At 36.3% G+C, this 26,418-nt stretch overlaps 1 protein-coding gene across 8 annotated transcripts in view; it reads right to left on the bottom strand.

Annotated features, from left to right (window-relative positions):
* PTPRD (protein tyrosine phosphatase receptor type D) overlaps positions 1-26,418 on the bottom strand; it is a 220,386-nt gene that overhangs the window by 187,744 nt on the left and 6,224 nt on the right. For 6 of the 8 annotated variants that reach the window (XM_036737982.1, XM_036737977.1, XM_036737980.1 and 3 more), the window contains 8 exons: positions 25,031-25,300; positions 22,879-23,460; positions 14,272-14,405; positions 10,794-10,938; positions 7,290-7,595; positions 6,182-6,375; positions 4,026-4,052; positions 1,499-1,616 (listed from right to left, as the gene is read on the bottom strand). In XM_036737982.1, the coding sequence (XP_036593877.1) occupies positions 1,499-1,616; positions 4,026-4,052; positions 6,182-6,375; positions 7,290-7,595; positions 10,794-10,938; positions 14,272-14,405; positions 22,879-23,460; positions 25,031-25,300 (1,776 nt within the window). The remainder of the gene's footprint in view (positions 1-1,498; positions 1,617-4,025; positions 4,053-6,181; positions 6,376-7,289; positions 7,596-10,793; positions 10,939-14,271; positions 14,406-22,878; positions 23,461-25,030; positions 25,301-26,418) is intronic. The other 2 variants (XM_036737983.1, XM_036737981.1) reach the window with 2 other exon arrangements.

The raw sequence follows: 26,418 nt of genomic DNA on the forward strand, positions 1-26,418 counted from the left end.
CTTAGGTTATAGAACTGTAATGTGACCATACATTACCATAGTTTTTCCCCTCTTTTTATCTTCACCCACAAGTAAGTCCTCAAAAGGTTGTATTTAAAATTAATTTTTCCTTTATCTAAACTAATTCATATGTTTAGTGCATCATGACCTGGATTTGTATCTATCTAAAGGTACCTACAGTACATCCTTTTGCAACCTGGACTGTCATTGTATTTGGTATCTGTTGGAAAATTTTGATTTTTCTGCCTTTTCTGCTTTCTCTTTGTTCACAACGTGGGAACTCTCTACAGAACACATAGAATGCTTCTGTGCACAGGTGACCTCTATACCTATCTATAGTGAGTACCTGCCCTTTCCTATAGTGGGTACCAAGATACCTGCTCCAGGCATCTTGTTTTTATTCTGCTTTCTGCTGCTTATTTCTTGGGCAATTCCAGGTCTTTTACTATTACCACTAAGTGGTAGGCAGGGGATTTGGGGGGGGTATACTGTTTGTGTATTTTTGCTTCATGGCAGTTGCTTAATGGGAAGATCTTTCCCATCCATTAATAGACCCATGTGACCTGATTAAGTCACATGGAGGCCTGAGTCACATGAGTCTGAAGTGGGAGGAGCTTGCTGAATGGGTGGAACAGGAAGGGGTGAAGCAGGAAGTGTAGAGCAGAGCTGAGAGGAAGGAAGTTGGTCAGAGCAATTAGAATTGAGAGAGAAAGAGAGATGGAGATGGAGGGAGGGAGTGAGAGGGAGAGAGAGAGAGAGGGAAGGAGACAGAGGGAGGGAGAGAGAGAGAGGGAGGGAGGGAGAGAGAGAGAGGGAGGAAAGGAGGGAGGGAGGGAGAGAGAGAAGGAGGGAGGGAGGGAGAGAGAGAGAGAGAAGCAGGCAGCTAACTGTGAGTGTTTGTTTGTGGGAAGGCCCCAGCAGGGGGAAGGCTTGGGGATGGCAGTGCCCCCTGCTTTGTGGCTATGATGGATTTGGCTTTCTGGTGTTTGAATAAATGTTTTGGTTCTGCTGTTCAGAACAATGCCAGTATATTCATAGCCACTGTAGGCACTGTGAATATCACGTTTGTGCTATAGAGGGAGAAGGTAAAACTTAAATGAGTCAATTAAGCTTCAGGTCATCAGATCCACTTAAAGGATTATTGGGGGTTGTGGGAGAGCTGAAATTATTAGAACAGCCTTGCTAGGAGGATTACTATAACATAAAACATAGGAGCAGTGTGGCACAGTGAGAAAATATACTCACTACCTGTGTGATACTAAGCAAGTCACCTGCCCTCCCTTGGCCTCAGCTCCCCATCTGTAACACGAAGGGGTTGGTATAGATGGCCTCTGAGGTTTCTTCCAGCTCTAAAGCTATGATAAATTTGAATTCTGCATACTACTCCCCTTGTCCCACGGAGCATGGGTTATCCAAAGCTGACCATGACCCAGAAGAGCATACTGAGAGACTGCATCCAGTATGTTTCAGGGCATGTGAGTTTAGAGCAAAACATTACCTGCACCAGTGGTAGACACCAATTTGGGCTTGCTGCGAGCTCCATCCCCTTTGGTTGTATAGGCTGTCACTGTAAGGGAGTAGGCAGTTTCTGGTTGCAGTCCAGAAATGATCATGTCCTGAAATGACATAAGAGAACCAGAGACTCTATCAGGACCCACATCCCCACTGAGGGATCCTAGAACCATTCGATCATTCAGCACATGCTTTAGAATCATCTGCAGGTATGTAAAGCATAGGCAAAAGAGTTCCTGGAGATCGTTTTTACAAATTAGTGTTATGAGTTTGGCTTTCATCTGTGCTCATGGCAAGGTGGTTTTCCATGTGATTAAGATACAATTCAATCCAACAAACATTTACTAAGCATCTACTATGTGAAAAAGATATTGTGCCAGGTGCTGCAGTTATAAGGACAAAAACAGAGGTCAAGAGCTTTCAATAAATGTATGCTGCTGGTTGTATTGAAAGTTATTACATGAATACAAAGCCAATAGGTTTTAGCACCATGTCAACACTTTGCTAGTGTTCACGATCCTACCAGTTTACCTTCTAGACCAGGGCTTCTTAAACTTTTCCCACTCATGACCCCTTCAGCACTTCTTAAACTATGTGGTTGCAACCCACATTATAAGAAGTGTTCTAGACTACAAGCTCCATGATACCCCATTGGAATGCCAATAACATGGTATGCGCTGTCTAAGGAGGGCTTTGTAGAATGCGCTTTATTCAGTGACTTCATCGCCTGGTCCATGTTCTACTACTCAGGCTCTTCTTAATGTAACTCACTGCATCCATATTGATGACCTTTTGGATACTATGACCTTGCAGTAGCTCCCTTTCCTTTAGTCTACTCAACTCTCCCCTTTACTTCCACTTCCCAGATTGCAAATGCAGGTAGGCATTTATCAAAATTGAGTTCTCAGGCTGCTGCTCATCTCTCTTAGTATTCTCTTCCCTAAGGCCTTTCAATCACATAGATTTAATGATCAATTATCTTGTATGTAGCTATCAAACCACAACCTCTCTCAAATTTCTGTTTTACATCTCCAACTGCTGGATGAATATTTGTACTCAGACATTCTGCTATAATCTCCAACTCGACTGACCTAAAACAACTCACCTTCTCACCTAAATTGGTTCCTCCTGTTCTCTACTTTTCTACTGCAGTACTGATATTTTCTTGTGTATCCATAAATAAAAAATGAGTCTTCTCAGATTGCTCTCTCTTTCTTCCCACTGCTAAATATATAACCAATTTCCAAGTCCCATCAAGTCTTCCTTCATGATGTCTCTCTAGATTGTTCCTTCCTTTCAATTCCTACTGCCACAATTTTGGTTAAAACAATCATCAACCTTTAGATGGATTGTATTCAGTAAAACGGGTCTCCCTATCTACAGAATTTCAGTTCGTACCTCTGTCTAACCTTACCTTAATGTAACCCACATGTTACCAGATCAATCTTCTTAAAACACGGTTTTTCAAAATTTTAGTATTTATTCAATAATCCTCATTGACACCCCACCGGATATACCTAAATTCTTTATTCTGAAATTCAAGGTACACTCCAATACTGTCACCAGACCCTTTTGACAACTTCCCAGCATGAATTCAAGAGCTGAATCAAGCTGATCTATTCACTGTGTCCTTATCTTACTTTGTACTTCCTACTGTATGACTTTTCTCATATTCATCCCATCGCCCCTTCTCTCTCATATTACAAATTTTCAGTACCCTATGAAGTTCTACTCTACTATAAATTCTTCCCAGTATATTTGAGCACATTTTCTTTAAACTCACAGAATCAATTACTTATTAAATAAACATGAAATATCTTGTGATAGCTCTTTATGCTGGTGTCTTATATAATTATTAAGTTCTGTGCTGTTTTAACTTTGCATGTGCTTATGTATTTTATATTCAACTAGACTGTAAGACCTTAATGGCCTTGGGCTTTGTAATTTTTTTGCACACATAGATAATAGCACACAGCCTTGCTCATGACAAATCAAACATTTTATTGAATGGTTTTAAAAATAGTTTTGCTCAATCAATGACTATAACTTGATTCATTCACCTAGAATCTGTGTTGGCGAAATGGAGAATTGGCAGTATGCATAATAACGAACTCATACTTGTCTTAAACAAGTCCATAGAGTGTGTATGCTATGACAATAGGTCATCAAGAGGCAATTTTAAACATGTATTCTCCCAGCTCTTCAATGCCTCCATTAAAAGCACAACTTCTCTGATTAGATTGCAAGGCGAAGTTAGTAGCAGCCATCAAAACAAATGCCTATAGAAGTCCATACCATTCCTTTTGCAATTCTCAGCACCATGCCAGATTCACATAGTAAAAGCCAAATTAAAAAAAAAGTGCCACAAAGTGAGGACAACTTCAATAATCTGTTAGTACATGCATCTGTGCAAACAATAAAAATATTTTATAAAGAAATGATAGGGAGGCTATAAAAATCCACACAAACATATACACAGTCTGTTTTCATCAAGCCAGTTGACAGTTACTCACATGTTCAGTAGTATCATCAAATTCCCACTGATTGAGAGTAAAGAAGATTGGAAAAACAAAACAAAAACAAAATGAAGAGAAAATTGTAGCCTCAATGAGGCAATTTTGCCCTGCATATACATATATATGATGGGTACATTTACATATACCTATATACAAAAATATTACATAGATACATATATCTATGTATGTTCTAATACATCCTTACTTTCAAAAGTGGAGCAAAAACAATGCCTTTTCCCCCCTCCTTTGGAGATGACAGGTAGATTACAATACTGTTATTACTGTAGATAGGTAATATTTTTTCATATATACTTCATTGTAATGAACCAATGAGGCATAATGAAAGTCTAATTTTTCTAGCTATGCATTATGATGTGACATTTAGTTTGAGTTTAGTCATAGCCTACACAAATTATTTTACATCATCTATTTAAATTAATGTGTTTCATTAGATCTAACAGCCTAAAGAATCTTTAGGATCACCAATGAAGCTTCAACATACAGTCAAGGAAAATCTAAGGTAGACCAGAATGAGCCAAAAGGAAAATGTACAACTGATAGAAAAATCTGGGAAGGCACTCCAAAGGGGAAGGAGAAATCAACTGAATGCCTTAGGTGCTTGGTGCAATTAATCTGTGGCTCCCACATTCTAGAACAAAAGTAGTATAACTGTAGTCAGATATGGGGAAAAGGGAAAAATGTATAAAAACACTGAACAAAAATTCACATGCACATTTTGTTCTTTTTCATAATTGCTCTTTGACAATTACCTTCCTCCTTAAAAAAATGAGTGATGGTTTCATTTTATTATTTATTATAGAGGTCAGCACCTCTGGCCCTTGGGCCAAATTTAGCCCACTACCTGTATAGCCTATATAGCCTGAGATCTAAGAATTATTTTTACATTTTAAAGTTTTGTCATATTTAAAAATTGTAAAAATCATTCTTAGTTCATGGGGGACACAGCCCTGGTTTACACTGTGAGGATATTCTATTTTCCCAAAAGTACACAATAGATGTTTATATATAACAAAGCAATGGACCTCTCAAAGAATGGGCAGGAAACTATGTACTGTGTTGATAAAAACTGAATGCATAACAATCAGCTCTTATGTTGGGATACTATATTCATATGTGCATTTTAAGTAAGCAAGTGAGATACTGAACCAACTTCTAATAGTCCTCTTACTCAGTAGGAGTAAATTGTTCACTTTGGGGAGTCATTTAGTATATTAAAACCTCAGTGTGCATTCACTTTTACAGACCACAGGAGTATTTATTGCAATGCTATTTTTACTTACGAGATGGTACGCTATTGACCTCCAAGGATTAATAAAGCTTTCCAAATAGCCCAATGACTTAGAAAGATTCTATTGCTCAATGGGAGAATCTAGCTTTACTCACAGGAAACTCTTCATCTCTTCAGAGAAAATTCAATCACTTGTTTTTATGTTCAACACTATTATGAATGCAGGCTTGAATCTATTCCTTACACTATTCTGTAAAGAAGAGTGACCTTTGCTTCAATGGAAGAAGCTACAGTTTTGCAAGTCAGGTCATTTCAGAAACATTTAGATTTAGGGTGAACTTCTTCATGAAACTTTCATGTAATGTGCATTATACCTTTAAAACCCGTACTTATTATGTTCCCTTAGATTTGATGAAATTTGTAACTCAATCATATTTTTAACAATCAGAACTAGAAACCAAGATAAGACTACAAAAAGTTCAATGTAATGGCTTCATGTAATTAATTCGATTTAGAGCTAGAAAGTACCTTAAAAGCCATCTAATCCAATCCTTTCCATTTACAAATGAGGAAACTCAGGGCCAGAAAGGTGAAGATGATTTGCCCAAAGTCACACAGATAGCACATGGCACAGCTCAAATTCAAATTCAGATCCTTTACTATTTCTTAAGAAAATATCAGTAAACATTTTATCAGAAATAAACATCATAATGTAAAACCCTAAGCCTAATTTCTGTTGATTTCAATGGTTAATTCCTAGTGATACAAATGGTTGCAAAATTGTATAAAATTATAATGCATATAATTTAGAAGATGTCTATTTCAGTTCCTGGGTTGAGATGGTCAATTACTGATTGCATCTACAGACCGATAAAGAAAACAATCTTTACTATTAGAGGATTACCTGTGCATCAGCCAGCATGACATCCTTCAGCATGGGTTGACCCTTGGGCTCACCATTTTCCATCCTCACATAATGCACTTGGTATCCTCGTATCTGGCCATGCTGTTTATTGGGCACAGGTGAGCGCCATGACACTTTAACAGATGTTGAGTTGACAGCCTCTACCTCGACTTTGCGAGGAGGACCACTAGGAACTGGAACAACATCATTGGATAAAAGAGAATTATAGGCACTTGTCCCACCCAGTCAGAGCTCTTTCTTTACTTAGGAAAAAAATGGGCAGACCCACTAAGTTTTCTTTGAGGAATACAAATGGTTTCAAACAATGAAAATGCTCAACCAATCTGCTCTACCTTTCAGAGAAAAGATCAAAAAACATGACTGATGCAAAAAAAAATGGAAGAAAAAAGAGTATCAGAGAAATAGAAAAACATGTAAAAATGTACAAAAGCCAAGGAGGATGCTTTGAAATTCAAAGCATTAAAGTACAAAGAGATATTATATTGAAATAATAATAAAAACTGGTTGTTTGTTGTTGTGGGATATTTCTAAAGGTTTCTGTTTCATAGTGGAACAAAAAAGATGCTTGCTTATATGGCCCATCTTCTTTTATTTTCTCATACTGAAGGCATTCCATATAGCACATACCAAAAAAAATGTGGAGCATCAGTGTCTCTAAAAGATGCGAGTCAAAATATATATTTATTTTTATACATGAACACGCACATGGCATCCAGCAACAAGAAGGTAAAAAGATATATTTGAAAAGTTAGAGCCAAGACAGAAGTGATTTTAGAAAAATGAAAAATAAAACATCAAGAAAAATGCAGAAGATTTGGAAAAGAAAGATAAAGAATCGGGCTAGATTGCAGGAAGTAGTAGCAAATTGTTCTCTTTGGGGGGAAGCAAAATTACTTGGTATTTTGAAATAAAAGATGACCGAGCTGTAGCAAAAGACGTATCTTGGGCAAAAACACTGAAGTAATAGCGATGTTGTTAAAAAAAGATGAGTAGGATAAAAAAAAGGGAGTATATTGTTAGCTTATACAAAGACAGCAGACTGAGTGCATGTCAGGAAAGTGCAATTGATGTAGCGAAGGCAACATACCATCTTCATCGGTCCGAATCAATACAGATAAGCTCTCAGGGCCAGGTCCAACATCAGTGTGGGCTGTCACAGAGATCCGGTATTCAGTCCACTTTTCCAACTGTTCCAAAAGGTACTGGGTAGTGTCTGAAGATATTCCCACAATCTCATGAGGTTTGTCATCTTCCCCGTCCATTGCTGTGTACTTGATGGAGTATTCAGTGATAATGCCATTCTGTTTTTCCACTGGTGGAGGTTGCCAACTTACCAAAATGCTAGTGGAGCTGGGGCTGGTGCAACTAATGTCTTGAGGAGGAGCTGATGGCTCTTATTTTTGGTAGTGAATTAAAAGGAGCGTTTGAGTGAAAGGATAGGAGTGGGTGGGGAGAAAATAATAAACAAAAGAAAAAAGTAAAACAGAAATAAACAAATAGCTAAAACACAGGGGTAAACAAATGAAAACAAAGCTCATAAACTTAAAAAAAAGAAAATTTTAGACAAAACATAGGCACCTTGGCTTATTAACATGAACAAACTGAAAATGAATAAATCAAATGAATTTTTTTAAATGGATGAAGGGGAAATATATGGAAATGGAGCCTCACAATAACAAAGCCTAAAATAGAATTACCTACCTGTGATTTAAATTCTTCTTCTAAAAATATCCTCAACTTTTCCCCCTCTCAACTTCAAGTTGACTATATGTTTTCTTAAAATGGCTGCAATTAGTGCAAGTTAGATTGTTTCGAAGTCTGATTATGCTTTGGACCTTTTAGTCCAAACTCGTGCTTTGCACTTATATAATTTGGAGAGAATGTTTTTCTTTGCTCTCTTTCTATTTTTTTTTTTTTGCAGTTTACTGAAGAAACTTGCAATAACTGCTAAATAACCTCTCCCTGCCAATCCTCTTTAGAAAAGAAAAAGAAAATAAAAAAGCTCGAACAAACACAAAAGGGCCACTTCTGAGCTCTCTGAACAACTGAATCTGCCTGAATTGAATCAACTACAAATAATGTTTAAATGAAATTTTTTTATTCAAACATTGATTGTAGCCAATGTACAATAAGCATGCAGAATCAAGAGAAGATGAAAAAGCTTAGTCAAAGGTTTACCTACCCCGGGAAATGACAGGCTTCATGATTCTGACTGTAACTTGTACTTACCCCTATGTCAGCTTTCAGTTTAATATAAATGTATATTTTTTAACTCCTCTTGAGACACCTTTGCTAGTGAAGAAGATCCCACCAGCAAATTTTGGTAAACATCATTTATAATCAACCTAACACGTCTTACAACATTTCAATAAAACAATTAAAATATTTTTTCTAAATAAACCACTTGAAAAAACATGGCTTGTTTATAAAATTTTCTGTACTTAGCAAAGAAGTAACAATTACTAAAAATACGCTACAGGCGTTTGGGAGGAGTAGGAAACCAAATTATATATCTGCTCATTGCCCAATGAGAAACAAATCTATTAGTGTATACGTAAATATACTTCATCAAATAAGCCCAAAAAGAACACCTCTACTTAAAAAAGGGAGGTTAAATCATAAAATCACTTAGAGACCTGCCATTTTCTTAAGTTAAGAAGGCAGGTACTTTTTAAGATCCCTGAGGAAGAGATTGTTAGAGGTGGCATTCCTGCCCTAAAGGCAGAGAACAAGCAGACTCTACTAGTTATAAAGGAAATAAGTGGGGAATAAAAGATGTTGCCATTTGACTTTCCTGTTTTGATCATGTCAACATGTCGACCTCTGATTTCCCCTGGATCAACTCTCATGGTCCTAATTTTTGTTGGATAGCTGTTAACACGAAATTAGCTATAAAGTACAAATAGAAGTACACAGATGTCATCCTTCATCATTTTTTTTCTTTTTGACCCAGAAACTAAAAAGAGTTTGTACTTGTTCTCAAAGGGAGGTTTTCTATGTACAGTTAATATAGTTCAGTCTGGGAATTTTAGAATAAAGTCTGTAGATTCTCTTTTTAGTGAATTTTAAACTTCTATGTGGCTCTAAATTGCACAGTTAAGTGAGGATTCATTTCTAATTCTTTAATAAAACTTAATACACTTTTCACATTGTATGATCACTTCTGGACTTCCTATGTTGGTTTTTATTTGTGAGGAAATTTTCAGCAGCATTCTGAACATAGGAAAGATGGGAAACATCTTTGATGTCTCTTAAAAAAACATTCTTTATGCCTCAATGTGTAAAATAAGAGATTTCCAACTATGAAAAGCTGTCACATTGGGGCATGTAGCATTTATCTTAATTAAATACATGATTAAAAAAACTATTCTGTACTGTATTTATTAGTGTGACTGAAATTTAAGGCACAGACACTGCAGTAGCTTTTATTTTCACTTTTTTGTTTTAAAGAAGAACAAATAGTTTTAACAGAATAATATTCAATGGATTAACCAACATTATTCTCAGACTGTTCATATGTTATGATTTGAGTGGAAAACACAAGTGATACCATTCAGAAGCCCTGAAATGTTTCTAATAAGCATGGAAAATGGTGGAAGACTTGCTAAGGCAGGAACCCACCTCTTACGATGATATAAATCCCATTTTTACTAAGAGGCTCCTTGAATTAGGTCAGTACTATTCATTTTACGAATTTTAAGGAAAAGCCTATTTGTCATATGCATATGCTGCTTAGGTGATAATATATAAACGACTGTATAAGATGACACAAATATGTTTCAGATAGGTCAACTTTCCCAGAAGCCTCTCGCCATTAAAAGGAAAGAAATTTTAATTTTAATTATTTTATTGTTGAGAAAATGTTATTTGTACTGATTGATTACATTGAACCAACTTGTAAAATTATATAGAAGGACTGATAGATTTAGGGATAAAGTTCTAAATGAGATACTGCCTTGAAAACAACTACGAAAGTAAATTTCACCTGAGGAAAAAAAATAGGAATTATGAATCTAGAAAAAATACTGATGATATTCTGCAGTTCAACTACAGACTTTATGATAATGTTTCAAATTCCAGTACATGGGTCATAGGCACAATTAATCACAAAGTGGAATTGAATTTTTTCACATTTTTGTGAAATAGGTATTTATTAAGAAAGTTAAAATTTTGTCAGTAGTTCGATAACTATAAAATATTCTCTTTAGCTAGAATCTTAGCTTGTTATACCCACAAGTTTGCTCTGCATGTCATTCATTTTAAATGTTACTATTTTACAAATAGTTAAAAGTCATTCTTTTGATAAATTAAAAGGCCCTTAGATCTCCTCTAAAACATTCCCCCAAATGTGGGGCTTTTGCACGGACTTCATTGAAAGTCTTTTCATTTAGGAAATATAAGAAATAGAGAAATGTGGTCTATTATCACTTAGAAAAGCTCAGAAACCCATAGAGATAGTTCTTTAATTTAATTTCATTAGATCTTTCCTAACCCATAGACTATTATTAACCATGTTGTTTTCTTTTTTTTTTTCTTCCTAAGGACCATTGCTTTGGCACAAAGACAAAGAGAAGCAAAGAGAGACACCTACTTGACTGCATGGTTCTGGCTGAGATTTCAGCTGTTGAGGCACCCAGGCCTTGAGGAGAACGGGCAGCAAGACGGAAATAGTATAAACTGTTGGGTTTCAGCCCTTGCAGCCGGTAAGATGTTGAAGGCTCGATGGTAATCCGTTGCTGTAGGTAAGCAATAACAGAACTTGGATGCCTTCATTAACATTCAAATAAATATGTTTTAGCACATTTCCTGGGGCAGTGGCTACTTGAGAATATGGCTGATAATCTCATCAACAATCCCAAAATATATGACAAAGCATATAGTATTGGAAATATGATTCTAAAACTTTGAAAGGCAAGGGCCTTAACCAAGACAGGTAGGAAAAGACTGTATTCATGTTTGTTCAAATGAATTGAACCACAGGAGATAACAATGTATTATCTCCTAGGAAGCAAGGTGTAGGTCTCTGTTCTGTCTTCAGATGCCCATAGTGACTATGGATGACCTTTGTAGGAGCTAAGACATGTCCATGAAAATGGAAATGGCTTCAAAACTGCTTTCCATACTTGGAAACTGGTGACTGACAGCTAGGATGGTATACACAGGGTGTTCCTAAAGTATGGACACATAGGCAAAAATGCACATTTTCAAGAAATGAAAAGATTGAAATTTTCAACAACATTTTATTTAATTGGAATATTAACAAATAACATCTTCAATATGATTTCCATCATTTGTGATGCAAAGGTTGATGTGTTTTGCAAGATTCACGTGAATTCGATGCAATAACTCCATGTTGCCATCAATTTTAGCACATTCACTCTTGGAATATGAATATGAAATCATATGATGTTATTTGAAGTTGAAGATGCATTTTTGCCTATGTGTCCAGACTTTAAGAACACCCTGCATATTACATGTCAGACTCTAGAGTTAATTATGTCACTGTGAGAATTTATACGCAGACATGAAGGGGTTTTATGTTGAGCCAAGAAATATTAAATATTTCCTTCACAAAGGATAGGTTCTCAATAATTGCTGAATTGAATTAATTTTTCTCTTTATTCCTTTTAATTTTTTCAAGTGGGATTATTGATGATTTCATACTTTTTCTAATCATGGCATTCTGTTAAAACACAATTCTGTCCACTTCTTTTCTCCCGTCTTCCATTCTTATAACTTCCGAAACCCTGGAACAGATCAGGATTATCCTGGGACTTTCAGATGCTCTTTCCTCTTTGTTTTCACACTGAAGGTCTTTTCTTATATTTTTTAAGGAACATTCCATTGTCTCTGATAACCCCTCCCTTAGTCTTCTCTTCCAGGAGGGAGCAACCCTCATTTTGAGCTCCAGTAAAAGTCATTTAGCTATGGCAAAAATACAATCAATGACTTCAAGTCACTGCAAAGTTCTTGATCTTTCCATACTTCCTGGAAATAATATGTAATTATTTTGCCAATAGCTCTTCCAGAAATCTATGATAAACTGATGTTGAGGATCTTCAACTTGCTCTTCTCAGATCATTAGCATCTTTTCACCTTATTAGCACCTTGATCTGATTTTACTAACCTCTTATCTTTTATCATCTTGTCTTCACTCTGTCTCATTTAACTTGCCTCATCAGCTTCCTTCCATTTCTCAAGTTCTTCCCTTTCTCTCTCTCCTTCTGCTCTTCCTTCTTCAGCACAAATCTTCAATTTATTCTGAAGTCCTCTCAATTTTCCCCTTGGTAAATTCAATGTCCAGGTTTTTTTTGACAATCCTAAAACCCTACAAATTTCTGTCACAATTCCTTGTTCTTTGACTTCTTGTTCTTATTCTTATTCAGTTTATGTCTTCCTCCTGTGACTTGCACAAGACAACTTTGGAAACTTACATGAACCTTCATATCTCAGATAAATGACATTGCTGGTTAATCTGTTGCTTAGCTCACACAATTACAGAATCTTAGATTTAGAAGGGAATTCAAAAGTCATTTAGTCTATAGTAGACCTGAACAGGAAAACTGTGCAACATTTCCTGACAAATGGTCATCCAATCTCTGTTTGGAAATGCCCAGTGATGAGAAATCCATTACTTCTTGAGGCAGCCCATTGCATTTTTGCAAAATGTCAATTGTCAGGAAGTTTTCCTTGCATTGAATCAAAATCTCCTTCCTCAGTTCCCCATATAAATCCCTCCATGACTTCCCACCTTCCATGCCTACCTCATACACAACAGTTTCTAGTTCTACCATATGGGGTGAAACAGAAAATGCCTAATCCCTTGTCTATATGATGAAAACTCTCCAAATATTAGAAAATACTGTCCTGTTTCCCCTGTATCTACTCCTCTACAGGCTCCACATCTCCAGTTATCACTCCATTTCTCTTTATACGGTATGGCCTATAGGTCACCATCTTCACTTTTATTTTTTGTCCATGTCCTTCTTAAGTTGTAATGCCAACATCTGGACATAAATCTCTGAGGACAAATACCTTTGTCATTTGAAGTCTGATTCTCATTCTTGTAAAAAATACTGATTTCATGAATTAAGCAACTTCAGATTCTAAGGTATCTCCCTTTCCTGATAGAAATAAAAGTCCATTCAAGGCATCTCAGGCATTTTGCAGTAATGAGATAGGCAAGAATATTAGAACTCTAGAGCAGGGGTTCATAACCTTTTTTGTGTCCCCGACCCCATGGCAGTCTGGTGAAGCCTATGGACCCCCTCTCAGAATAATGTTTACAAATGCATAAAATTATATATGTATATATATATATATATCATTACAAAAGAAAATAATTATATTGAAATATAGCTAGCAAATTATTTTTTGAAAATTCACAGGCACAAGGTTAAGAACCCTTGGTCTCAGAAGGGAACCTAGAGATCATGTAGTTCAACATTTTTATTTTATAGATAAAAAAACTGAGGTCCCCAAAGAAGAAACGACTTGACAAAGCTCACGAGCTAATATGTGGCACTACTGGGACTCAAATAAGGTCTTTTAATCCCACATCCAGTTTTCTTTCTCCTAAATCACAATGCAAGTAGCCCTCACAGGTGTAATAAGCAGATTTTGCAAAGGAGCCTGAAAGATTCATTATGCCTACCAGGGATTATCTGAGGCAGGGGTTCTTAGCCAGCATCTGTGAACTGTTTTCCTTAATATTTTGATAACTGTATTTCTATATAATTGATTTCCTTTTTAATACTTTGTATTTTATTTTAGGCATTTAAAAATATAATTCTGAGAATGGGTCCATGGGTTTCATCAGACTTCCAAAGGGGTCCGTGATAGAATCAAGGTTAAGAACTCCTGCTCGAGAGGCTCCATGATGGACAGGTATTTTTACCCTACAGTTCTCTGACACAAGAGGCCATTGTAAGAAATATATATATATATATATATATATATATATATATATATATATATATATATATATATATATACGCACACACACACATATCAAATACCAAAATATTTGTCCATGGACATACTCATGAAAAAAATCCTCAATTACTTACCTCTTCTCCATGGTCCCCATCATTGTAAACCAGCTCATAGCTAGCAATGGTGTCAGAACGTGGGGGTGTCCAAGAAAGCAAAATGCTGGTTTCAGACTCAGGTTCTGCTTTGAAGTTTAATGGCTGGCCTGGTACTAAAAAGAGGGAAGGAGAGAAAAAGAAAAAAGTAATTTATTATCATTCTTATTGAATCACATAAGCTCAGAGCTAAAAGAGAACTAAGAATCCATCTGGTTCAAATGAAGCCTGAGATGATGGGCTGGGGTAGAAGTAGATCTGGGGCTAAAATCTGTCATCATTCACCAATGTGTGTTAGTGATAATATCTTCTCGTTCTATGTAACTTTTCAATCATTTCTAAATCTACTGTAAGAGTTGAATTCAAGACCCATCACAGGTCATAAGTTAGTCGCTGGGTGTGGAGAACTATTCCAAATATGGTAAAGAAGGTAAAAATAATACTACAAACTGGTCCTCCCCTCTAAGGAGCTTACAATTGGTTCAAGGCATAGGCAATGATACCGAGGAATATAGTCAATGTGTCAGGCTCTGGGCTAAGCACTAGGGATACAAAAAGAGGCAAAAAACAGTCCCTCCCCTCAAGGAGTTTACAATCTAATGGAGATAAAGGAATAAAAGAGTAAAGGAGAGCTATCACATTAAGCACAATTAGAAGCATCTGTTTATACCTTAATGTTAAAGACATTTCTTCTGCTTCTATTACCTGCAAATACGAAAATATTTGCAAATCCTGTTATAAGCTTTGCACCCTATTTCAATGATCAAAATAATGTCTATTAAGTCACCGAAAGATAACTACACTGACCTTACAATAATTTATAATTTGGGGGGAACTGGGTAATTCATTCTAAAATAAGCTGACCTTAGTTACATCCCTTCTTTTTCCATTCCCTAAGCAATTCTGAAACACTTAAAATATAAACATACTAGAAGTACTTTAAATGCCATTGTCTATTTAATTATGCAAGAGAGAGGTAGAATTAGATTACCTCACAGATTATAGACCTTCAGTGAATACAACTAATTAATAATTTAATTTATATTTAATTAAGTAGATCACAGGAATGCTGGAGACAGCTCCTCTGGGTTCAAATATCCATGCAGATGACTTTAGCTCTTCTTTCCTGAGCTCTAGTCACTCCAAAAACAAAGGTCTACTTGACATCTGTACCCTGATGTACCTATAGGCATCTCACGCTTAACAAGTACAAAACAGAATATGTTATCATTCCCCTAAATCTTCCCTTACTCCTAATTTCCCTATACCTGTTGGGAACATCACCATGCTTCCAGTTACTCAGGTTCACACTGAGTGACTCAGTTCACTCCAGTCAACTCGGAGTCATCCCCCTTTATCTAATTACTTGCCAAGGCTTTTCAATACTACATCCAAAGCATCTCTCACACCCATCCCTTTCACTCTATAGACAAGATCACAACCCTAGCCCTGACTCTTGCTACTTCTTGTCTGGACAACTGTAATAGCTTCCTAATTGGTTTCTCTGGCCCATGAACCTTACCTCTCCTATTCTCAGTACAATTACAAAATCAATATTCTTGAAGCACAGATCGGACCATATAACTCCTCTGCTCAAAAGCTCCAGTGGCTCCCTATTGACACCAAGATAAAAATGCAACCTTCTTTCTTAGTAATGAACGTGTTTCACAATCTAACTCCAACCTATCTTGTATCATAGGACTCTCCCTCATGCACTCATTGTTCTATATAGCCAAACTGACCTACTTACACTTTGCTAACATTTCATCTTCTTCTTCTGTGCCTTTGTATGGGTTGTCCTCCATGATTAGAACATTCCTCCTCCCTCACCTCTATATCCTGGAATCCCCAGCTTCCTTCCAGACTTAAGTCAAGTTCTACTTTTTGCAAGATGCCTTTCCTGCACATTTCCCCAACCATCCTCCACTCCCACCATTTGTTAGCATGGTCTCCAACTCAGCCAGAACTTCCATTGTCCAGCCTATATTTTCTGTTTACTCTGTAAGTATACTCCCTAGCACCCTGATACCACCACTATCATTAGTAATGCAGGAAATCCTTGAAAGTTGGGACTACTTAATTGTGATTATTATTTATTCCTGGTACCAGTACCTTGCCAGTACAGAACTAGGCAATTACTAAAGATTTTTAACATTAAATTGAATATTACACTTTTAAAGTTGGCAAGGGACTTTTTCCACAAAATGTTGGAAAGCTGAGAGTTAGTACAAGTATTATTATTCCTTTGTTTGCAAATGCTAAAACTGAGACTCAGACATGTGAAGAGTCTGGTCATGAATGCAAAGCCTGAAAAAAACTGAGGCAGGATTCAAGGCTCATTTGCCTGAATCCAACTGCAACACTCTTGCTACTGTATTGTAGTGTCTTCAGTAGCTTAACAGGACTACTTTATAATAATCATTTAATATAACCCTTCTCTTTTAATTCTATATGAGGCACAAAATATTTCAGTTGAGAATAGCAAGTCTAAAACTCTTCAACAACTTTTTTTGAATTGTGTGAATGAATAAGTAATCCTATCCATTAAGTCAATTCCTAACTAAAACAATTATATATTTTTCCCACTATATGAAGATTTAAATATACTTTCAATTGGTTTGGACACTTTTCCTCATTCCCTCAAGCCCAATTAGAGAATTTGTGGATATTGTAAGTTTTTCAATTTAAAAAAAAAAGCCCAACACTAAGCAACAAATGACGTCTAAGTTTTGGTAAAAATATAAAATTATAAAAGAGACAGTCCAGTGTCTTAATATCAAGAATGAAATAATTCTCATCTTATTAATAAAAATTTTTAGAGTAAGACTCAAAATGACAAAAGCCCATAAATTATAAGCTGCGTGCGGCCTTGGATTTCATCCAGTAACCTCTATCTTACCAATGAGGAAACTGAGGAAGCCCAGACTCTTCTACATTATTATTCAGATGCTTTTTATTAGCAACATATTAGAAACAGATCAAGGGCTAAAGGCAGCTTCCAATTTAATCCTGATCATTTTTCTATGAATAGAACAGCCCACAGACATACTAAAATGTTTCTTCTTTAGAAAAAAGACTAAGTGACTGAAAAGAATTATTTCTAGGAGTCCTGATGTGCCATCACTATTTTCATTGTTTTACTTAATTCATTTCAAAGGTATATACTGTGTATATACTGTTTAAGTGCTTAAGCTTAAGGCCAACAAGAATCCCTAATTCATATTTCCAATTTCCTACACCATCTATTTCTTTTTTGTATTATAGGCCAAAAAATTCTCATTAATTTGATGCCTGAGGAAAGTATTTTTTGAATAGGGTATCTATATTTTTGGAAAAGAATCTGCCCAGTGGGTGACCTAACTTATTCATTCAGCCAGAGAGAAGGAGATAAAAGGATATAAAACATCAAGGAAGGAGGATAGAGGGAAACATAAACAAGCTGGGAAATAGGAAAGCAAAGGGAATGTAATTTGTTCCAAAAAGAAAAGTCTATAGGAGCAAAGACCAAGGTATCACTAAAAGCCTCATATTTGGAGAGCCACACAGTTGTGACAAGAAGTCACATATTCTGTGCATAAACCCTTACACAGTCATACCCACAAACATACACTTAAATTGTTTCCCTGGTGTAATTTTACTTTCCATTTTCTAAGGAAGAAAATACAATCTCCTTCCTCAAATTTTCTTAAATCATTTTGCCTAGTTCTCTTAATTTTGTATTAAACTTAATTATGTATCTGTCATTTGCCTCAGGACACCTCAGCCTCTGCTTACCCACCTACCCCACAGCTGTATTAGACTGTAGGTTTCTTGAGGGAAGAGATTGCATCATTTTTCATCTCACAGCCAAAACACTGCTTTGTACTTAAGAAATCTTTGTTGAATTGAACAGATGACATATAATGAGAGCTGCATCACACCGAATATAAGTACAGCACGGCAGTAAATGTGTCATATGCATCTTATTAATAGGTTGCTATCAAGATAAAACTTGGTTGGTAAATACTCCCCTTATGATGTTAATAGAAAATTAAATAGCTGGGTGAAAACACCTTGGAACTCTAATTACTTTTAAATTATTTGTACTGTTTTTGTTTCACTCTTAATCTGTCTTAGACAATAAAATAACTGGCCAGTCTCAATTTCTTATTCTGAAGCCCTGCCAAAATTATTCCTGTCCTTTTTTGTCCCCCAGTGTATTCCTAGAGCCTAGTACAATGACTTGTGTACATTAAGAACCTGAGAAATTATAGCTGAAGTGAATTTGAGTGTTCTCACTCGTCTTTGGGGCCCTTCCTAAGACCCTCATTCTACCACCATGCCTTATTTTTATGGGAATTAGAGAATAAATTAGAGTATATGAAGTTAAGTTAATTCCTTTTAAGAATTAAAATATTGATGACTAGACTACTTAATAGTAGCTTTAACTAAAGTTTTCATATGCGGGTGGGTTCCCCCTAAAGTCAGCTATTTGCTTTTAAAGCATTTCCCCAGACAGTTTAGTTTAATGACACTCTTAAGCCAAATCTTCCTTATTATCTGTGGCTCTGCACTCTACGATCACTGCATACCATACTAATAGCTTTTCTTTCTAAATTCAGTATTTAGTTTCTTAGTACAAAGATGAATCCCCGCCTAATCTTCATCCAGAGGGTAAAACTACTCAGACTTCCTGGAAAGGGAAACTTCAATTAAAGACGGTTCATCCCAAGGAGTCATTTTGTCATATTCAAATCAAATGCATGTGTAACTAAGGAAAAAAAAGACAAAAAAAAAAGAAAATCCTAGAAACAGCTGTGAAATGAATGAGATTTATTTTTAAATTCTCAAATGTTTTCCTCCTTAATGATCGTAATACTTGTACAAAAGCAAAGGCTTCCGAGGACACAGGCTTTCCAGGTTTGCACCACTAGCATCATGATACAAAGTGGTATTCATCATGGTTCAACTGAACTCTGTGCCAAATATTGTGGCTACAGAGACAATTATATTATGAGTAATTTTAAAGCTCCATAAGGGAAATTTTCTCCTACCCTTGTCATTATAAATTGTGCTTATTACTTTTCATTTCATTTCATCCTAGATTCTTTCAGCCGCATCTATGCCTTTTTTCATAATTTAAGACCAGCACCACTGATGGGAGGTCATTTTTTTTAACAGCATATCTAACCTCACATGCAGAATCTTCCCCATGCTGAATAACTGAACTGTCTTTCTACCACTGAGATTCCTTAGAATTATACAGAATATGGGCAAAGCCACACTTCTAGGTTAAGTGAGGAGAAAAATTAATTCACTAACTGAACCTCAAGCCTCCTTTGTCTAAAATTGGGGTGAACATGCAGAAGGCAAATATAGTCCTATACAAAATGGAGCTGAAGTTGAAAATCTAAATACCACTTGCAAAATTTTCTCATTATAATAATCTTAAAAATACTGTCCACTTTTATACAACATCCAATGAACATTTATTAAGTGCCTACTACATTCCAGGCACTGTGCTAACCCGTGGAGATAAAATTTATAAAAAGAAAGACAGTTTCTCCAGCAAGGGGCTCACAATCTAATGGGAGGAGAAAACACACAGAAAAGAGACAGGGAATTGGTGGGGGCAGGGGCGGGGAGGGGGAGAATAGCAGGGAGACCAGAGGGCACCTGGTATGTGGGACATCTTGTTTGGTGGAGTGGAAACCAAGCACAGGAGAACAAGCAGAGTCCAGTTTCTGCCTCATATAAAGGAAGTCACTGAAAGGATTTTAGTATTCCATCCCCCAACCCTCCAAATCTGAGGAGAGAGGAGGCTGAGGGAGGTGCTGTCAGTAAAGGATTGAGTTAGCATCATGGGGATGAGTTTAACCTGGTAGGAGTATCTTGTTTCCTTTATAACCCTTCTACAAGGGTAGGGCTTCACATTTCTTTCCTTCTCTTCAATTGTTACAACTTTAATGGCCATGAAAACATAAAATATAGTTTTATGTTTATCCCCAAAGAGAAAAAAAGCTTCAGGTGAAAAATCACCCTAGAGAAAAATTTCATCACCTTCACGCCATTTTCCCTACTGATACAGGTAAAAAGTTATTATATAGGAGGCATTTTACTTCTGTAGAAGCTGCACAAGAAGGATATTGAGGCAGAAGAAGAAGAAAATATAAAGAAAGCCTAGAAAGCCAATGAAATCCTGGAAGCACCAAGAGAGATTGATATTTACTGGTACTGGATAAAATTTAGGGAATATAGCTTCCCTAAGAAAGTATATAACGCCATATGCTGAACACCCTCTTTGTAGCATCATGCCCTGCCAGCAAAATAAAACAAGTTCTGCAGAAAGTATACAGTTAAGGCATGAAGAAGAAACACACAAGGAATGAGCATCTACTTTAGTGACAAAATGATGACAATACTAATAAAAGCAACAGGCAGAATAATAGGTTTTAAAATATGGCTGCAAAAAACAATTTTCAGCTCTGAAAATGCCACAAAGATACCAAAATCAAAATAAATAATTGGATAAGTATATGTGTATATATACTTATATACATACATATATATATATATGTATAAATGAGTACTACATTCAACCACCATTAAAGATCAATAGGTAAAAAGCATATTCTATTCATGGATGTCAAAATATTAGCAAGATTAAGCCTGGATCTTAAGCTTCCATAAGGGAATTAAGCTCTGACTCTCATGTAGGACCTAAAGGATAGGCAGTATAGTTTAATGGAAAGACTGTTGGTTATAGAGTCAAGGGAGCATTGAGTTCCAACCTTGCCTCTGACACTACCTGTGGGACCTTTGGTAGGTTACTTAATCTCTCTGAGCCTCAGTTCTCTTATTTTCAAAACTAGACTAATACTAACTAATGTATCTTCTTCAGAGGGTATCTTAGGATCAACCAACAGATGCATATAAAGGATTTTATAAATGTCTTAATTACTGAAACTCATAGCTCTCATTTTGACTTTCATTGTAGACCATGCGAACTTCTGGCACTTTTTAGAGGCTCTGATAGTTGAATGAGTATTAGTCCCTGTTAGATTTTTCTCTCAATATTAGGTCTCTTACAGGAGATTCAAAGTACATATTAATTACATTCTTACTTGAATTCTCCAAATTCTGTCCTTCTATAATTACAAGTTACTTGAAATACTTTTCCATTTGTACATTCATTCACTCATTTATGCATTAAACATTATGATGAAAGGCACTGGGGGAAATATATATAAAAAGGACACAGTCCCCACACTCAAATTGCTTGCATTGTATTATCTCAGGCCTCCAAATAAGAACCATTATTATCATTATTACTTATTACATTATTATAATTATTATATTATTACCAAGTGTAATTTTAACAACACATACATTGCTTTTATAAAAGGTAAATATAACATTCTTTTGTTTGAACCATGTTCCTATATATTCTGCAAAACTGGTTGAAGATATTGTTCACAAGGCCATTCAATGTCTTTCTAGAAAGATCTATGATATAAATTCCTGCTTCAATTTAGTTCCAGGAAAATACATTTTCTAAAAACAAGTCTGTATGCTTCCTCTTGTCAGAAAGTGAAAGCTGTAAAACTGAGCTTTTCTTTTTATCTTAAGGCTAAGAAATGTAGGATTAGATGTATTTTCCAACTTCAAGAATAATCTAAATTATCTTGTTTCAAGTCCTGCTCTTTTTTTTGTAACAGGTTATTATTTTATATTTAAATGTCTTGATATAATGAAAAAAATCATATGAAAATTCAGAGACAATGCAGATAATGAGATGTGAGTCCTAACTATAATCTAAATGTAGACTATCTCCCAGAACAATTACAAACAAATAAAAAATCCTGGCCTTGTCAATACCTGCTCCTAAGAAAACAAAGAAAGACAGAGAGACAGAGAGGGTGTAACAACAATGTGGCTTGCCACTACTGTGGCTGTGTAAGGCCAACAACACCAGCACACAGAAGGACTGCCAGCACAGGTTCTTTGATCTGCTTTTCTAAGGAAAGCAACTTTAAGGGGTTAACAATCCCACTTTAATCAAACATACATATATCATTCACTTAGTTCAGGGGGTAAAGCCAACACCCTGAACTTCAGGGCAAATACAAACAGAAGTTACAAACAGAACATATCAACTGATCAAATAACACAAGCCAGTAGACAGGTTTCTAGCTATCTGTCTAACACCTCAGTACACAGTTACCAGGGAAGCACCAACAGCTGGATTTTCAAGCCAGGGGCTCTTAACAACAGCTGCCCAGAGTCTCATCTAGTCAAATCACACAACACTCTTCCAGTGAGTGAGAGCCCCAAGCAAAATGCTAACCTCTGAGTTTATATACCCTGTTCAGGGTCAAAGGGCATCACAGCCATGCTACTCAAACCTACATGAACTAGGGTTTCCCTTGACTCAAGCAGGTCATCAAAGACTCCCAATTTAATCAAAGAAACAAAGGCCAGACTCATCAAAGTCACTTGATTACCTAAGTGCTCCAAAAGAGAAAACAGTAAAAAAAAGTCCCACCCTAATTACCATTACAGAGAGAGAGAGAGAGAGAGCGCACTTCTTGTAGCTCCCTGCCAACTTACCTCCTGTCTGAGTGATGACCTGAATGTCACTTGAAAGGGGACCATCTCCAATTGAGGTAAAAGCCAAGACCTTCACAGAGTAAGTTTTCTGTGGCACTAAGTTCCCAATAGTAGTGATCTGACTGTCAGCAACATTATGCTTCATCCAGTTGTTGACATGCTGAGAAGGGTCCATGGTGTAATAAACCCTATAGCCTTGAATCTGCCCATTGGGTTCCTCAGGTTCTTTCCATTGAACCAAAATGGTGGTTGAACTCAACATTCGAGCCTGCACATCACGAGGGGCACTGGAAGGCGCTTGCTCTGAGGTCTGAGTTAAGACAGGCTCACTGGGTGGACCTCGCCCGATGTTATTGACAGCAACCACCCGGAATTCATAATCAGAGTAAGGGCTTAGGCCAGCAACACTGTAGCGTGTTGTTGCCACACCATCAATTTCTTTATAAGCTTCCTCAGAATTTTTAGGTTTGTGCTGAATAATATAGTAAGAAACTGGCTCAGGATTCCCCGAGTCCCACGTCAAGGTAATGCTTGTTGCTGTGCTCTCCGTCACAACAGGAGTTCCAGGAGGCTTGGGCAAGGCTTAAAAACAGAATCAAAAAAGAAACGAGATTAATTGACTAAAAATTCCTGTCACTTGTTTGATATTAGAACATCATATGGAATTTGACAAAGTTATTTTCACAAGAACAAAGAAAGGCTTAAAGAAGAACTGGTCAGATCTGAGGTGAACATGAGCATAAAACATAAGAGCTAGCAGGAATTGTAGAGATCAAATAATCTAACTTCTTCATTGATGAAGATGAAGATGAAGAAACTAAAGTCCATATAGTTAATAAGTAGCAAAGCAAAGACTCAAACCCACAGATGCTGTTGCTGCTGCTGCTGCTGACAGCTGGAATTCCAAAAGCCCTTCTAAATTCTAAGAATATAAGCAAATCACTATTAAACAATCAATACTTTTGTAGCTAACAATTCATTATTGCATATTTACGATCAAACTACTTTAATATTCTATATGTACACATTATGATAAGGTATGAGATGATATGTAGATATATGATATAGGTATCTTGGTGCCTTATATAATTAGTACATAACAGGATCTTTACATCTATATTATAGGACTCAGGGAATAATGTAGCTCCTTTAAATTATTATAGAGGTTCCAGTTGTATCTTTGCTTTTATGACAATGTTGACCATAACTATGATTTATTTGATATTGAGACCTGGGTTGGGAATTTAACACCCAATTTTATCATTGTCCTTCCAGACAAATATTTTAAAATCACTTTACAATTCAGTTTCCAGGAAAAATTTTGCCAAGGCATAGGAAATGCTTAACAGATGAACATCAGGAAGACAGAAGAATCACTAGCAATCAGAGGTGCCTTTTTATCCCAAAATTGAAGGATGTTTATGTATCATACAGACAGTGGATTAAAACAAATTACCCTTCCCTCAATAATCAGTCAAAAAACATTTATTAAGCACCTCCTACATGCAGGGCACTGTACTAAATGATGGATACTAACAACAGAAAATATTTATGATTAAATGAAGATTGTACTCTATTAGTCGATCTGGTAACATCTCAAAGGAGAAATAATATTGAAAAATATTATTTTTGATTTTTATTGTAAATGACTCGATCTCATTCCATGTCAATTCAGTTCTACCTCTTTTTCTTTCCCCTGAAGGACATCTATAGTACTGAGTATTGGCATCAAAAGAAATTTCTTTTTTAGTTATGGGAACAATTATTTTTTTTTTGTTTTTTGTTTGTTTGTTTGTTTTTTTGCAAGGGGGAAGGCCGGGCAATTGGGGTTAAGTGACTTGCCCAAAGTCACACAGCTAGTAAGCATGTCAAGTGTCTGAGGCCAGATTTGAACTGAGGTACTCCTGACTCCAGGGCTGGTGCTCTACTCACTGAACCACCTAGCTGCCCCAATGGGAACAATTATTTAAGTTGTGAATAAGTGTAGGGGTGATTATTTAGCTGGAAAATGATATGTTTTGCCCAATATCATTATAAGCCAAAGTACACACAAAGAATATGTTTAGACATTAATTATTTTTTCCTAACGTGCCTTCCCAAGGCGACTAATGACACCTAGCATGCAAGCAGAAACACATGGAATTTAACTTACCTTTGACTGTGATCTGTGCTATCGCTTCAATGACACCAAGGGTTGACATAGCGACACATGTGTAATTTGCTGACTGCCTTACATCATTTAACTCTAGGACATTTCGTCCTATTGGCATGTCATCTTCAGGTGTCAGATCTTCTGCCCCTAGCATCCATTTAACATATGGCATTGGTGACCCCACAGCCACACAGGTGATGTTAACACTCCCGCCTGGCATGATTTCATGATTAGTGGGTGGGATAGAAAATCTGGGTGGGACCCGGCGAACTGGAACAAAACACACAAAAAGATAATAAGGTATAAAGGAAGAGAGGAAAGAGAGTTTATTAAACACATGACATGCACTGTACAAACACAATTAAACAATTTAAACATATTTTGATTTTCAAGAAACAAACCAAAAAAAAAGTATATATAAATATATAATACAGACCATACGAGTATGGTGTCTGCACACATAAAAAATAAAATTTATGTTTACTTGTTGATATCTTAGACACATTCATACAAAAGTCGATTCAGACCTACTAGGGCCCCACATGACTAACTACATACTAACACAAACACCATGCATAAGATAAACACAGAAACATATACATGCATGCATATAGACATATGCATGAATGTATATGCAAAGAAGGAAACTGGAGGGTCAACAGCATGCTTGAGTTGAGTACCAAAACCAACTTCAATGCTGCGTACTTCCAGTTGATGTGAATAAATGTGCTGGACCACATTGTCACATCACAGCCCTGGAACACATCACCTACAGTACACTGAAAGTGCAATATGATTTGCTTTCAGATTCAAAGTGGATGCAGCCTCAAGACCTCACACTAACACTGAAATGGACATAGAAAAAAATATATATATATAGTCACTGGAGAAGAAAACAAGGCAAAACCAGTAAGGATACTGGATTTGGTCATGCATGACGTGCAAATGATGGAATCTTGAGACCCATGCTTGGGACAGCGGAGAGTGGGTAGAATTTGAAATAACACATAAGAAAAAGTAGAAAAGATAATGTGGAAACATAAAAAAGGAAAGGAAATAGAGGAAACTAAAGGACACTGAGATTGGGATTCGAAATAGGATAGGATTGAGAAAGAGAAGATATTAGATTAAGTTTATGCTGTTATAAAGCAACAAACACAAAGGATGACCAACTGGGACGAGAAGCTGGATATTTACATTCAGGATTCTATTAGGTTCACATCTAAGGGAAATCAACACAAGCTACTATTTAAGCATATTTTCCAGCATTCATAATGAGGGGCAGTGGACCTAAAACATATAGCTGGGCATAACATACAGTAGTTAATATTTAAGCAATCACAACACCAATAAAATTATCAGGCAATAACTGATCAGTGTTCCTGCTT

This window comes from Trichosurus vulpecula, chromosome 9 (assembly GCF_011100635.1).
Source record: "Trichosurus vulpecula isolate mTriVul1 chromosome 9, mTriVul1.pri, whole genome shotgun sequence".
Taxonomy (NCBI): Eukaryota; Metazoa; Chordata; class Mammalia; order Diprotodontia; family Phalangeridae; genus Trichosurus; species Trichosurus vulpecula.